The 14,955-nt window shown below is 58.5% G+C and overlaps 2 protein-coding genes across 2 annotated transcripts; one reads left to right on the top strand and one right to left on the bottom strand.

Annotated features, from left to right (window-relative positions):
- Window positions 1-3,586: 3,586 nt before the first annotated feature.
- Window positions 3,587-4,450, bottom strand: LOC127595006 (stomatin-like). Its single transcript, XM_052056728.1, has one exon. It carries the CDS (start codon window positions 4,448-4,450, stop codon window positions 3,587-3,589), a length of 864 nt encoding a protein of 287 aa, XP_051912688.1.
- A 6,772-nt stretch (window positions 4,451-11,222) lies between these two features.
- Window positions 11,223-11,895, top strand: LOC127595005 (uncharacterized). The gene is made up of 2 exons (XM_052056727.1): window positions 11,223-11,623; window positions 11,670-11,895. The coding sequence occupies exons 1-2, from the start codon at window positions 11,223-11,225 to the stop codon at window positions 11,893-11,895; spliced, it is 627 nt and encodes a 208-aa protein (XP_051912687.1).
- The last annotated feature ends 3,060 nt before the right edge of the window (window positions 11,896-14,955 follow it).

Raw genomic sequence — 14,955 nt, 5'->3', positions numbered from 1 at the left:
CGTGCCGTAGGTCAGATCGGTCTCCTTCTTCGTGCCGAAAATGATCCAGTCGTCGAGCCGGCTGACCATCGCCCTAAAGAGCGCCCTTTCCTCCCGCACCCGATAGCCGAGCACCCCCGCAAGCCTGCCGACCCTCAGCAGTACGGCCTCCTGCTCGCTTCGTAGCACCTCCAAGCATTGGTGATCCAGGTCCTCAATCTGTGCTTGCGGGGGCTTGGACCTGGCAGTTTTGAGCAGACGCTGGGACTTGTGTGTGTACATGTCGAGGGCTACCTTGTTGACCAGGTGGCTGGCCTCGCTGGAGAGCTAGCCCACCCGGGCGAAGTAGTCCGAGGAGGTAGGCTAGCCTGTCAAGTGCAGTCGCTCGTCAGGCTCGTCGTAGTTCAGTCCCAGGCAGGCTGCCTTGTAGCCCACCAGGAAGACCACCAGATCAGACAGCCCGTTCAGTTCAAGATGCGTGAACTGTGTGAACACCTCGAACAGTTTCTCAGCCTCGCTCTAGAGCAGCTGGGACTGCTCGATTTTGCCCTTCGCTTCGACCATCTCGGCCTTCAGCTGGCTAATGTCCTCCCAGATGCCCTCGTGCAGGGTCTCCAGCTTTTCGAGCAGGTGTTCCTTGGCCTCCGTGAGGGCCAGGATGCCCTTGTTGTCCTCCACCAGCCGGTTCAGACTGTCCATGAAGGACATCAATTTAGTCAGCTTGTCACTCGACCGCTCCACGATCTCCAGGAACCGCGCCTGGATGCTCCTGGTCAGGTCCAGGTAGTACTTTCGTAGCGAGGGCAGCCGCTTGTTGGCAGAGACGATGCCCTGCACATAATCCTCCTGCATCTCCTTCCACTGCTGCACCAGAGTGCCAGCCCGCTCGTCACTCACCTTCACCTCTACCGGCATTTCTGCTTGGCCTTCCGCATGCTGGCTTGCTGCCTGTTCAGTTGCGTGTCCCTCTTGCCCTTCTTCCGGCTTTTCTTCCGGCTTCTAGTCTGGCTTCTATTCTGCTTTTGGTTCCTCAGGCTTGACCAGCAGTTCAGCAAACCTGCCCTCCCGCTCTGCGAAATGTGCAGCTAGCACCCTGTCCACCGCAGTGGCTTGTCCGAGCAGAGTCTCCTCGTTTTCTTCGATCACTGTGGCCCCCCTCAGCTCGGTTTCAACGAATCTCCTATCTTCGAAACGAAACTACTTGCCCTCCGCAGAGTCCTTGAGCTGCTCGAGTAGAGCCTTGTCAGTGGTGGGCTCGTAGAGGTAGTTGCCCGTGCCCTGGTCCAGCTTCCTGGCGCTAATCCGCTTCCTGCAGGGCTCTTCGCCAGGGTTGAGGTAGAAGTAGAAGTCCGCGAAGGAGCGAGGCTTTTCAAGTGGAGGGGAACAGTCCTCAAGCGTCATCCCCATCGCCTCCTTGAGCTGCTAGGCCTGCTGGTTGACCCTGCTCGAGACCTTCGTCTCCCCGGTCATGAATTCTTCTAGCGCCTCGAGGTTTTCCTCTTGGTAGACCAAGACCAGTCCCTTTGTGTAAAAGCTTTTGCGGTCCTGGATAAGCTTGGCCATGGGATCGTCCTCAGCCGGCTTGTCTTCCTTTTTGCCCTTCTTTTTCTTATCGTCTGTGCTGCTTGGATTTGCGATTGAATCCCGCCACGTTTGGAACTGCTACTGAGCCTCTTTCACGACCTCTCGATCGTCGCGAGGAGGGAAGTGCGCAGCTAGTGCCTTGGCGAGCAACTCAAAGGGAGCTGGCCTTTAAACCGGCTCCCTTTACTCAGGCTCATCCTTCTTGGCCTCTTTTTTGCCCTTCTTCGCTTTCAGTTCTTCTTGCGCTTTCTTCCACTGCTCAGCATCCCAGTTTCGCAGCAACTCGTCCACATCCACCACGGTCATCTGGTACTTCTGCTGCAGGAACTTGGCCACCGATGTCAGCCCTGCCCCACTGCTGCCGACCAGGGCCACTGAGGCAGCCAAGTACCCGGGCAAGAGGCGCTGCCCCTTGCTTTCCTTCGCAGGGTAGGCGATATTGACCAACTCAGTGACCATCCTAGAGAAGGGCAGATTCTTCTGCACTTTGTCAAGCCCGCACTCCGCTTCGAGCCCGCCCTCGAAGTACGCCTTGAAGGATTCGAGCTCGACCGGCTGCTGCGTTTCTGAAGGAGATTTGTTGACGGTGAGCTTGAGGAAATCGGGGGTCTCGCCCTGGTCCTCGAAAGGCCTGCGGTCGATGAACCGCTACATCAGCTCGCGCCACATGTAGACAGGGATCTGGACGCTGCCCTGCTTCTCCTGGTAGGCAAACAGCACCTCGGACAGCTCCAGAAGGGAATCCAAGACAAACCCGACCTTCTGCTTGTGCTTGCCATACTTGGAGATGCGTTCGGCCAGCCTCTGTTCCATGTAGTAGATCCGCTGCATCCGCCAGGACTGTTGCCGTTTCTCCTCGTTGTCCCGCTCTCGGGCGATCGTGCTTTCAATGTTCTCTTCGAAGGACGTCTGCATGCGCTTGCCGAACTCCAGGGCCTTTTCTTGGCGGGCCTTGAATTCCGCGGCCTTGGTGACCTGCCGCTCTCGCTCCTTCTCGGCGAAGGCCAGCCCTGCGAGTGCCTTTTTGTGCAGGGCGCGGATACGGTCCTGCTCCTTCTTCTGCTGGTCGCTCTCCTTCTAAGCAGCGCGCTGCTCAATCTCGACCCGGTTTTTGCGGACCGCCCGCTGCCGAGCCTCGTGGGCTATGAACTCGCTCTTGGCCTTGATTTCTTGGAGGAAGACGGCCTCGTTGAAGGGGGGACTAGGCTTGGGCGGCTTATCGGGCTGGTGCTTGAGCTCGATAGCCTGTCTGAGGCAGTTACTATAGAAGTAGTTCAGGTCCTCGCGGTACTCGTCTTCGCGGGCGTGCTCCTCCGCGTCACGGCGGGCCTGCGTCTTGGCCATTTCTGCCTGCTTGAAGGTAACTTCCTTGTTCACCCGCTAATTGCGGACTGCCTCGGTGCTCTTCCAGAAAGCGTAGATCCTTCGATCCTGGTCCTTGAAGAATTGGTGCTGCTTGCGGAGCTTGTCCAGGCAGTCCTCCCGCCGACCCTGCTGCCAGGCCCGGTAAGCGTCCGCCTTGGCTGAGGCGTTCGCTCGTGCCTTTTGCTGCAGCCGAGCCTCCTCTTCACGAAATCGGGACAGCTTCTGTTCGATGGCCAGGGTCTTCGGGGCGATATCAAGCAGGTGTGCTGATCCACGGTGTGTCTGCTCTCGCTGGGCCTTGTGTGCGCCCTTCCTCTCAGCCGGCGAATACTTGGTGTAGGTTTGCTGATCCCGAAGACGCAGCAGTTACCGGTTGGCATCGCGGATGCTCTCGAGGATCTGTGCAGTTTTGAGGATGACATCGCCCTCAATGCGCACGCCAAACCGCTCCTCGAGCAGGAGGCAGGCGTTCTTGAAGTTGACGGTAGGGATACACTTGCTCGAGAAGTACTAGGCAGGGAAGTCGATGTTGAGGGCACGGTACACTTCCGCGAAGAGATGGCCGTCGCGGAAGTCAGCCAGCGAGCCGACCCCAAGCCCGAGGTCCTCGCGGAGCCAGGCCAGCACTTCCATGATTATTACGGATGGATAATGGAGGTCAGCAGATCATGCCCTGGGTGATGAGGTGCTGGATCTTCTCCTTGGCCCGCATCTCCGGCATGAAGATGACCCGCGTGCTGGGGCTCTGGCCCAGCTGCTTCATGGTCTCCAGGTAGCGGATCTGCATGGCGCTCTTGGAGTTGAGGATGTCGGCGGCGTTGCGCATGAGCTTGGCGGACTCGACGTCAGCGCGGGCGGAGATGAGCTTGCTCTCTGCGACCCTGCGCTCCTTGGCGGCGGAGGAGAGGCTGTCCTGCAGCTCCTTGCTGAGCTGGATGTCCTTGATGTAGATGTTCTCGATCTTGACCCCCCACTCGTCAGTGAACTCGTCGACCTCCTTCTCGATTTCGTCAGCGATTTCCTTGCGCTTTTCGAGCAGCTCCTGCAGCTTGAACTGGCCGCAGATGTTCTTGAGCACGGCGTAGGTCACCTCCGCCACGGCCGACCGGTAGTTCTGCACCCGGTAGTACGCGAACCGCGAGTTCATTATCCGGTAGTAGACCGACGCGTCGATCGAGATCATCACGTTGTCCTTCGTTATGACCGACTGCCGCGCCAGGTCCATCACGTCGATCTTCATGTTGATCGACACCAGCGTGTCCGTGCACGGGTTTATGTAGTGCAGCCCCGGCGCCACCGTCTTGCAGTACCTGCCGAACCGCTCGAACAGCCCCTCGTGCGACTGGTGCACCTTCTGGTACGGGTACTCCATGCAACAGCAGCACACGCACGGCAGCCACGTCCGCAAGCATCCGCAGCACTCCCCCAGGTTGTACAGGTACGTCCCGTAGCACCCGTGCTGCGAGAAGTCCTCGTCATTCTCCTTCAGGTCCAAATGCCTATGTTTCTGACGCGCCTCCATGTAACAATTATTTTCACCATATCCATTCCCGCGGCCGATTCCCCCAGCCGCCCTCCAATAAATAACCTTGTGTCAGGGCAGCCCCCAGCCGCCCTCCAAGGATATTAATAACTCAGTCAGTTGCAGGATTGTCCGTTTTATGAAATACCGTTACAAGTAATAAAGCCGAGAGGGAAAGGCCCTTCTCCGAACCAGAAGGAGAAGTACCTTTTACTGGTTTGCAGATGGAGATAAAACGAGTGGGGCATGATGATGGAATGTGACTTTCACTCCCTGAACATAGAGATAATCTATGCCTGGTTGAAGGACAGGTCCAGCTGGGGCGCAGTGCCCCGCCGCTCGGAGGATTTGAACGCCGAGCCCTGCCGGATCTCCTGCATGCGGGCGGCCAGGCCCTCCTGCGCCGACATGCGCGCCAGGTGCTCTCGGCTCAGTCTGCCCAGGATGTTTTCGAGGGCAAGCTGGCTGTTCACTCGTCCCAGCAGTTCCTTCAGGGCGTCGATTTCATCGGATTCGATCAACTGACGGAACTTCAGGGCCAGGTCCTCTGCGGTCTATTTCCGAGGGGTCTCCTCGAGGCGCTCGGCCCGGCCCCGCTTGAGCTTCTTGCGGAGGGTGGAGTTCCAGTAGTTTTTGATGGCGTTGTCGGTGCGGCCAGGCAGACTCTTCGCGATTTCGGCCCATTTGCTGCCCAACTCCCGGTAGAGTTAGAGCAGAGTCTGCTCCTCCACCGGCAGCCAGGGGCTCTTGTTGATACGCGGGTCGAGGTGGTTGTGCCAGCGCTCGCGGCACTGTTTGCCAGACCGGCCATCGATTCGATCCGCGATGGCAGACCACTTGACGGGGCCATGCCTGCCCACCAGGGCGCGCAGGGCATCGTCCTCTTCTGTGCTCCACGGGCGCTTCCTGTTATTATTCATTTGAAAATCAAGGCCGTAACTGTCGGCGCTTGTACAAGCCATTCACCCCGCCTGCTCCTTCAGCCGCCGCGACCGGGTTGGCGAGGACGCCTCCATCACCGGCAGGGCCTCCAGCCGCCCGTATGGGAAGTAGTACACGTCTCTGTATTTCTTGCGTAGGTACTCTTGGTGCACTGTTAGCAAGGCGCCCGGCCGGATCATCCGGATCAGGCCCACCAGCGAGTCCACCTCGAACTCGTAATTCTCGATCATGAAGAGAGCCGCCATGAAGGCGCTGACCCCCATGCCGTCCTTGCACTGCAGCCCCACCACCCCGCGCGTCTGCCCGGCCAGGCGCAAGAACTCCTGGATATCCTCTTCACAAGGGATGACGGAGTCAGGCCTATGCATTTCATAGAACTTGATGCCCTTTTTGCGGAAGGCGATAGACTTGTAGTTCTCCTAGTTGAACCGGAACAGCAGCTATAAGCCCCTCCCGCGCATGGCGGTGGCGAATTCATCAATGTTTTTGGCTAGTTCGTGATTCTTCTCGAAGAGCAGCAGGTCGCCCAGTAGCACCAGCTTGTCAGGGATCAGGAAGGTCGTGAAGTAGTGCTCCTGGGAGTTGAGCTTGCGGTAGAGGTCGAAGTCGTAGCGGTCGAAGTCCAGCCAGCCCAGCTGCATGGCCTTTTCGATGCCGCACAGACAGGCCTGCACACTGACCCAGGAGGACTGCTCCCCGTCAGCCTCGAACGAAGCATCCCGGAACTTCTTCAATGACACCTTTGCAAACCTAGTAGCAAATTCTTCAGCAGTCATGCCCAGCCGGGCAAGCATGAACACGCCCATGAGCAGGGCCGCATTCGCCTTCAAGGCCTTCTTCCGCCCCGTGTAGTGGAAAATCGTGGCGGGCTTGTACCGCGCGTGGGTCAGGATTTCGTGCAGCTTGTGCAGGTAGAAGGAGCAGTGCTGGATGTCCAGCGGCCCTTCCTCGTAGTTGACCCGCCGGTGCTGCAGCTCGTTCTCCACCGAGAAGTAGTAGGTCTCTTGGTCGGACCTGGGCACGTAGGATGCGCTGACCCAGAACAGCCGGTCAGGCAGGATCTCAATGATCTCCTCGCCTGGGGGGTCGTAGATCTCTTGCCATTCTTTGTTCATTATTGATCACTCACAAGCCTTGCCGCCAGGAGGGCACTGCCCGCGAGGTATGGAACAGCACCTGCCCCCCAAAGGTCTAGGCTTCCTTCCTCCCGCTGCCGTCGAACTTGCCCCGCGCTTTTTCTTTGGCCGCTTGAGTCTGTTCGTCCAGCTTGGACCCCACGTAGGCCCACTTCACTGCCTTCTCGAGCCTGCTCTTCTCCTGGGCAGTTCTAGCCCTCTCCTCTTCGGCCATCCGCTCCAGTAGCAACCTCTGCTTTTTCTACAGCATCAGGCGCTCCCTCTCCTCGATCTTCTCCCTGGCCTCCTTTGAGACCTTGCTGGCAGTGGCAGGCCTTTTCGTTGTCTCGGAGACCTCGGCAGTAAGTCGAGCCTGCCGTTCTGCCTCCTTTGCCCTCCGGCGCTCTTCTCGCTCTCTGGCCTGCTACCGGACTTGCTCCCTTCTCTACTCTTCTGCCTCCCTTTACCGCAGCCTCTGCAGCTAGGCTTCAGCCTGCTTTTTCTCCTTCCAGACCTGCAGTTCTTCTTTGAGCAGGCGGGCTTGCTTCTCGGCCTGGTCGCGGGCCTGCTTGTCTGCGGCCTGGGCATGTCCCCGCTCCTGGGCGTGCCGCTACCTTTCGACCCCTTCCAGCTCCGCCCGCCTGAGCTCCTCCTTCGCATTCTTGAAATCTTAGATGAGCTCCTTTTTCCGGGTAAGCAGTGCCTGCTGCTGTCCGTAGAGTCGTAGATGATGCTCGGCCTCCTCCTCGGTGCACTGAGGCAGCAGCTTGCAGCACTATTCTGCCACCTTTAGAGAGTCCCGCTTCCGGATCACCTTCAGGAACATGGCGTGGTCATCCTCGTGCCAACCGAGGTTCCTGCCCATCCCGTTGAGCAGCTCCTGCAGGCTGTTGGTCTCGCGAGTGATCGCCGCCATCTTGTCTCGTATTGCAAACAGCCTCTGCTCCTCCTCGTCCTTAGGCTCCTGCTTGGCCAACGGCGGGGTTTCTCGCTTCCGGGGGTGGGTGTTTGCCTGTTTGGGCTGGTTCTAGAGATGGTCTCTTCCCTGCTCGATGAGCTCAACTTTTTATTAGAAGTCCTCCAGGAATTCGAGAAGTCCGCCTTTGGCCTGATGCAGCTGCTCCCAATCTGCGATCATCCTGCTCTTATAGTCCTAGAGGGCGTTTTCGACACGCTCACCGGTTACCTGCAACTGAGCCAAGTACTCGGGGTCCGCGCGGTATCCCCGCACCTGGTCAACGAACACATCCACTTAATGGCCGAGCTTGCGCAGTCCTCGGATCATGCCGTGCTCCTGCTTCTTCCAGCCAGTCTCATACCGCTCCAGTTCCTGGACAAGGCCGTTAGCGATGTGCGCATGGGGAGAGGCCCGGTTGATCGGAAACAGCTTGGCCAGCCCCTTGAGGGCGTTAAGCTCGGCCAGCTCTTGCTTGCGGTAGTGGCTGCGCCAGTCCTTGAGTTCCATTCGAATAGTTATGTAAACGTATACAGTGCAGAGGCGGGTCTACAAGCAGCCCCACAACACCTACTTCACGGGCGAGACCTCTGCCCGCCAGCCGGTGCTCATCCGCAAGGCCTACCTGCCCCGCAGCTGGCAGCAGGTCTTCGAGTCCCGGCAGGTCGCTCTACTCAAGTCCAACGCCCACCCAGTGCTGGGCTCACTCCTCGAAATCCTCAAGGAAAACAACAAATTCTTCTTTGTCTACGAGCCCGTAGACTAAAACCTGCTCGCGCACGTGCGCCGCAAGGATGTACCTTTAAGAAGGCGGGTCGATCTGGTCCGACAGCTGACCGGACTGTTCCGGGCACTAGCAAGCAAAGGAATCACCTTTCGACAGACCCGAACAGACTCTTTCTTCATGCGGGGTGACAATCCCGTCGTGGTCTAACTGGATGGCATCCTGCAATAAGCCCGTGAGTCGATTGACTTCAGCTATTCAGCCCCTGAAGTGCTGGTGGGCGCGGCCAACCCCAACTCCCTAGTGTTCTCTCTCGGCTGCGTGGCCTTCTAGGTGCTGACCGGCGAGCTGCTTCTTTCCTGCAAGAACGAGATCGAGTACATGTACCAGCTTTGCGCGCTATTCCCCAGCTACTTCGACAAAGACAGACAGGTCAGCAAAGATGACACCAACTCTTTTGAAAGCAGGACAGAACACCTTCCGCCCCATATTACGGGCTTCTGCGGGCCATGCTCGAGCACGATTGTTCGAAGAGGGTGAGTTTAGAGGCTGTCTCCTTCGACTAGCAGACCACCATCCTGCATTCTCCACCCCGACAGGTCTCCTTCCCCACCCGGGAGAAAAAGGTCGAGGCAACATTGACGCCCAAGAGAGCGATGCCTCGAGACGAGACTGACGTGGACATGGCCATCTGCGATGACATGCGCGAGCATCAGGTCGTCTCAGAAGAAAGTATGCTTCAGGCTCTACAGCCAGAAAAGAGATAGAGCCAGCCTTCCCACTAGGCAACCAAGCTGCGCATATTCGAGATGGACAGCCAGCTGGACGAATAAGACGAACCGCGTGCGCCTGTCGACCCAAACTTCAGTCCAGCACTACGCGTCCATGCAGCCGTGCTAAGCTCACCGGTCAAGTCGAGCGAGTCCGTGGATCAGCATGTCAACGAATCGTTCAACTGCTACCGTCCTGTGATTCCTCTGATATCGAGGCCCCTGGCGGCCGAGGAGCACATGGACGATGCGCCTTCTGCCAAGCCGCGCGCGCGGGCGCGGCGGGGGAGCAGCCGGTCAAAGGATGAGCGGGTGATCCGGCTGGTGCAGCGGGGCCACGAGGCAGAGGAGTAGCAGCAGACCAACTACGCACGGCAGAGGCAGCCGGTGCAGGTGAACGTGGGCGAGATCAACTTCAAGACCGAGCAGGATGAATTTTGACTGTAAAATAAATCCCTCCATGAAGCCCATGAAATCCCTGAAGGAGCGGATAAACAAGGGCTACGACGCGGACCGGTGCTCCCTCTGTAACCGGGAATTCTCGCTCCGCAAACTGGTCAGGATTCATAGGTGTAAGCGCTGTCTCCGCTTCATCTGCAGGGACTGCGGCCAGGCCCGCGACGCTGTGCTCGAGGAGGCCTTGGGCTACCGCTACGGCGGGCCTCGGCGGGTGTGCTTCCGTTGCCACGAGGACATCGAGATCATCCGCAAGCACCTGTAGATGTACCAACTGGCCTGGGCCTCCGACAGCCTGCTATCGGCAGACTGGGCCGAGGGCGGGCCCGACTTCGAGTCGAACCTGCTGACCTTCCAAAAAAACATGTACGTCTACGAGGACGAGGTGGCCATGATCGAGAAGGACGTGGGCAGCGGCAGGAGTGACTACTCGGTGTTTAACTACAGCATGGCTGAGTTCATCTACCTGGCGCAGGGGGCACCTGACCAGGACCACGTGCTCAAGGCGCGGGAGGACGTCACCGAGGTGCTGTACGCCCTGGTGACGGCGTTCCCTGGGGTGGGCTATTGCCAGGGCATGAGCCTGCTGGCGATGGCCCTGCTGTGCTGCTGCTCGAAGGCGCGTGCCTTCCAAGTCTTCGCACAACTGCTGAGCAAAGTCTTCCCTGACAAGATGTTCAGCAAGAACACAAAGGGCACCGGACTAATCGGACTGATGCCGGACCTGTACTTCGTCACGAATGCCTATAAGGACTTCTTCCTGGCCAAGAAGGAGGTCACCGTGCGGGGGCAGGAGCTGGACAATATCCGCATGTATGTGGACCTCATGGGGTCCCGGGTGCTGTTCACCCTGGGAGTGTCCAGCCTCTCCTTCGCGATGGTCATGCTCGTCTGGAAGGATATCTTCACCAGGCGCAGCTTCCTGCCTCTCGAGGAGGCGCTGCTGACTTTGCTCTGGACCTTCCGCGAGCAAATCGAGGGCGGCATTTCCACCAAAGACCTGTAGCACGAGATCGCCAGGCTGGACATCAACTCCTTCCGGCTGACCTACGCCTAGCTCAAACTGTCCGCCTAGCGCAGGGACCACTTCATCGGCGAGTACAACCGACTCATGGTCGAGAAATGGAACAGCGGCTCCACCAGCATGATCTCCAAACTGGCCACCCTGACCCTCTTCACCCACGCGGAGATTATGGCCTTCCACCCGCACTTTGTTCGATACTGCAGGGAGCAGAAGGCGGAGGGCGTCACCCGTCCCGATTTCGTCAGGGCAGCAGGCCAGACCGCCCTCAAGGCCGGACTGCCATGGGCGGACAAGGACTTCATAGACCTGCTATTCGACTGGGCCAGCGAGAGCAAAGGCGAATTCTGCGACTTCCGGGAGCTGCTGGTGGCACTCTCTAATCTGTGCCTAGTGCCGCCCCGCGGGAAAGTGTCATTCATCCTGAAGATTAAGCCAGGCTTGCTACCAAACTGGCAGGCGAGGGCGATCGTGGGGTATGTCGTCAGCATGATCCAAAAGGAGGTGCTGCTGACCCCTGAGCATTAGCGGCATGTCCTCGAGATGCGCGAAAAGGCGGAGATAAAGCTTGGGGACCGGGACCCGATAAGCAGCGACTAGCTGGGGATCGTGTAGTTCGACTGGCTGATCGGGCAGCTAGGGCAGCTGCCTGTGGCCCGCACCCGGCAGCCGTACCTCTAGGCCTTCGCCTCATTCTTACTGCCTTGACTTTCCATGCTCTTCCATGCTCTTTCCATGCTCTTTCCATGCTTAAATAAGATCTCCATGAGATTTATGTCCTCGGAGAGCATGAACCTGGTGCTGGACCCGGCCGAGGGCAGGCACGGGCTCTACCTCGGCAACATCGAGGCCGCGCACTCGGTCAACACCCTCCGCCAGAAGGACATCAAGGCCGTGCTGACTGCCGCGGAGTACTCGGGAGTGAAGTACAGCAAGGGCGAAGGCATCACGCATCTCATCATCCCGGCCGACGACATCCCCAGCTACAACATGGCCCGGCACTTCGAGCGGGGCATCAAGTTCATCCGCGAGCAGCTGGCCCAGGGCTGCGTGCTGGTGCACTGCTTCGCGGGCATTTCCCGCAGCAGCACCCTGGTGCTGGCCTACCTGATCCGCGAGCACAGGGTCAGCCTGGTCAGAGGCATCGACATGCTCCGCAGCCGGCGGCCTATCGTCTGCCCCAACATTGGGTTCTTCCGCCAACTCAAGCAATTTGAGGGGTGGCTTCGTGACCAGTAAAGAACTCAAGCGACGGCGTGAGGCCGAGCAGCCCAAGGAGGACAAGCTCGAGATCGTGGCCCTGCAGCCCCCCACCCAGACCAAGAAGGGCCTGCACCCCAACCTGCTCCACAGCCCCGAGACGGCCCCCGAGCCCAAATCCCGGACGCTAGGCAAGTACAAGCCCGGCAGCTTCAGCAGGTCAGGCTCGATAAATGCCAGGCTGCTCTGGCGCCCCAAGTGACACCCCACAAGTTTCTAGAATGATATATCGGTGCATCAGGCGAATTTGCGGAGGATATCCTCGTGCTCCCGGTGCAGGCGGTACGACCGCACGTCGTCGCGCAGCCCGCGGTGGTACTCGCGGTCCACCTCCTCCTGCAGCGGCACCATCGCCCGGTGCCGGTACATGTCGTCGTACACTTTCCAGTCCCCGTAAGCGCTCCTCTGGGGCTGGACGAACCTGCGGTTGTCTTCCAGGCGCTGGATGGTGTGCCGGTAGGCGTCGTTCTGGTTGAGCCGTTCGTTGCGCAGCCCCTCGAGCTGGCGGTCGAGGGAGTACCCGTAGGCGGAGGAGCGGTAGGCGGGCAGCATGTCTGCGCCCTGGGTGGGGTAGACCGACCGGACCGAGTCATAGTCGTGGGTGAAGTAGTCAGGGTAGTATCGGCCGTAGTAGCTGCCCTGGGTGATCGACATAATATCTTTTTATTTTAGCCAGATATCCACCCCCTTCCGAGGTCGGCCCGGGTCAGCAAGGCGGCATCGTGCCCGACTTCGGCCTTCTGTCCAGCTGCCGCCGAAGCCCCTCGATCTCCTGGTCCTTGGCCGCCAGATCCTTCAGCATCGCCTCTCGCTCTCCTTTGAATTAAAGGAACTGCTACTGCAGGAAGGCCAGTCGCTCTTCATACTCCTGCAGCAGGGACAGCTCGTCTCGTGTTCCAGCCTGCTTGAGTTCAAAATTTGAACGGGATTGGCAGTTTAGATGCCCTTCTGCCTCACGGAAGAGTCCCTGCAAGACCTTTCGATTCCCGGGGCCAGTCCGCGTTTGGATCTCTAAGCCACGAGCACAATCAAAGCCCGGATCCTGCTAAAGCCAGGCTCTGTTCTTCTGCAACTGCTTGCTGAGGGAAGGTGCCCCTATCGCAGCAGTCCTGGCCCCGCCGCGGGCCCGGGCCTTCAAAGACTACAGCCTGGCCATCAGGTCCGTCTGCTTGTTCATAACTAAAATGATTTAAGAAATAGTCCAATTCGGGATCGCTGCCTCGCTGCTGCCGCTCGCCCTCTACCTCATCGATCGCATCACCCCTGCTCCTCGGCAGCTGGGCCCCGCACTCGTCCAGGGCCGGTCCAAGCCCTAGCCCCCTGCTCAGCAGCTCTTTCATAGCGCGGCGCCCCCGAGCAGCATCAAGCGAAAGCCGACTTCGATAGTTTGTCTGCCCCCGTAAAAAAAGAGGGCGTTGGAGACTGCCCTTGAGGTCAGCTAGAACCTGCGTAGGAAGGAAGGGACACCTGATGAGGATATGAAGGCGTCAGGCAGGAAGATCAAGGCAGTCAGGACCAAGTCGAACCTGGTCAGCTATTTCTACGAGCAGTATGGGCTGGAGCACGACTTCGAGTTTGTGGAGGGGCCGCATTCCGCCAAGCAGCTGTCTACTCCGAGCAAGGACAAGTAGAAACGAGAGGATGCACTGCCGAGCCTGACGCGGCTCAGTACCAAGAAAAAGAGTGAGAAAGACAAGGAGCGGGCATCAGGACAGAAGAAGCTGCTGAGCCCGGACCAGAAAAGAGCCTTGCCCGAAGAGATCAAAGACCGACCTCTCCTCAACTTCCTGCAGCAGTCAGACCCCAAAAAGGAAAAACCGTCCATGCCCCGCAAAGAGGCATAGAGCGAGCCTGAGCCGATTCTCCCTTTGTCACAAAACGCTTAGAGCAAAGCCGCCTAAGCAAAACCGAGCCTATTTGGGGGCTTACTAGGTGACAATAATCCGCCTTCAACTGGCCTTTTCGCAGGTAATAAAGCCAGCGGGTTTTTGGGACTGCTTCAAAGCTAGCCCAAAAGTACACTCTCTAAGCAAGATGCGGCAGTTTAATAGGCCAAGCCTTAGGGCAAGCCTTAAGCTGCCAGCAAGCCGAGCCTGCAGGGAGGGCTCTTCCAAGGGGGCCTGTTCAATGCCTCTGAATTTAGTGCCTTAAAAGACAAAGGTCCTGGAAACCAGTAAGCCTCTCAAGCATCATCATTATTCCTTTCCAGTGGCAAAAACAATGAGGCAGACCAAAAAGTTAGTCTGACCAAAGACCTCTTTGGGTTCAATAAACCTGCTCCTGCTGCGGAGACCACAAAAGAGGGCCCAAATGCCCAGCCTGCTGACCAACCGAAGGGCAGTGCGGCACAGCAAGAGCCCAAGGTGCCCAGCCTTTTCCAGCAACCCAAAGAATAAAACGGAGGGTTGTTTAGTGGCATGAACCAGGGCCTGTTCACCCGCCCAAATTAGTCCATGGGCAAGGGTTTGTTCAACTTCACAGACCTGAAGGAGCAGTCCCAGCCTGCTCCGGTCTCTGAGCCTAGCACCCCCTCTCCCCATCTCACCCTGCCCTTTGCTCCCACCGCCTCGCTCAAGGCGGAGCCAAAGCACAGCCTGTTCATGCCATCCCAAGAGTCCCAGGTGCCTTCATTCGGGGCAACAGAAAGCAAGTCTGAAAACAAACCGCTCTTTGGAGGGCTGTTTGCAGGACTGCAGCAGCAAACCTAGTCAAAGGACCAGCCTTCATGGAACCCTCTGGCCGGCAACCTGGAGAGAGGCAACCCGTTCGCAGCGGCAGGAGGGCAGAGCAACAGCAATCCTCTGCTGGTGAGCAGCCTCTAGCCCAAGCAGCGCAAAAGGCCTTCGAACACAAAGTCCAGGGCCTTCGATTGACCATATTTCATCGATAGAGATGCTTGTCATTCCTCGAAGCCGTTCTCTTTTCGGAAGGCCTGCACCTCCTCGACCTTCATGAAGGGCGACTCCGGGGCAGGGAATTCCGAGGGGGCGAGGCGGCGGGCCACGCGCTTGGAGTTGTAGGCCAGTTCGAAGAAGAGAGTGGGGTGCTCTGGTGAGGCGGGCACTATCGGCGATGTAGAAGGGGATGGTGATCACGGCCACATCGATCCCGAATCGGACGTACCAGGGCAGGTAGAAGGGCATCACAAATTGCAATTGACTTTATCATGCTGCTGCGCCTGTCCAAGAGGTTTAGCCTGGGTGGTAGAAAGCTGCCTTTTATGACCCAGGCTGAGTTCAGTCAGGCCCTGGCCTCCCTCGAG

Source organism: Hippocampus zosterae, unplaced genomic scaffold (assembly GCF_025434085.1).
Source record: "Hippocampus zosterae strain Florida unplaced genomic scaffold, ASM2543408v3 HiC_scaffold_357, whole genome shotgun sequence".
Lineage (NCBI taxonomy): Eukaryota > Metazoa > Chordata > Actinopteri > Syngnathiformes > Syngnathidae > Hippocampus > Hippocampus zosterae.
The sequence above is the reverse complement of the archived record's forward strand: the minus strand, read 5'-3'. Positions and strand labels throughout refer to the sequence as shown.

Bases quoted from the DNA above. Each gene is read 5' to 3' on its own strand.
- LOC127595006 (XM_052056728.1), bottom strand. From the start codon at position 4,450: ATGGAGGCGCGTCAGAAACATAGGCATTTGGACCTGAAGGAGAATGAC.
- LOC127595005 (XM_052056727.1), top strand. From the start codon at position 11,223: ATGAACCTGGTGCTGGACCCGGCCGAGGGCAGGCACGGGCTCTACCTC. The intron at 11,624-11,669 runs GTTCTTCCGCCA...CTTCGTGACCAG, and splicing joins ATCGTCTGCCCCAACATTGG to TAAAGAACTCAAGCGACGGC.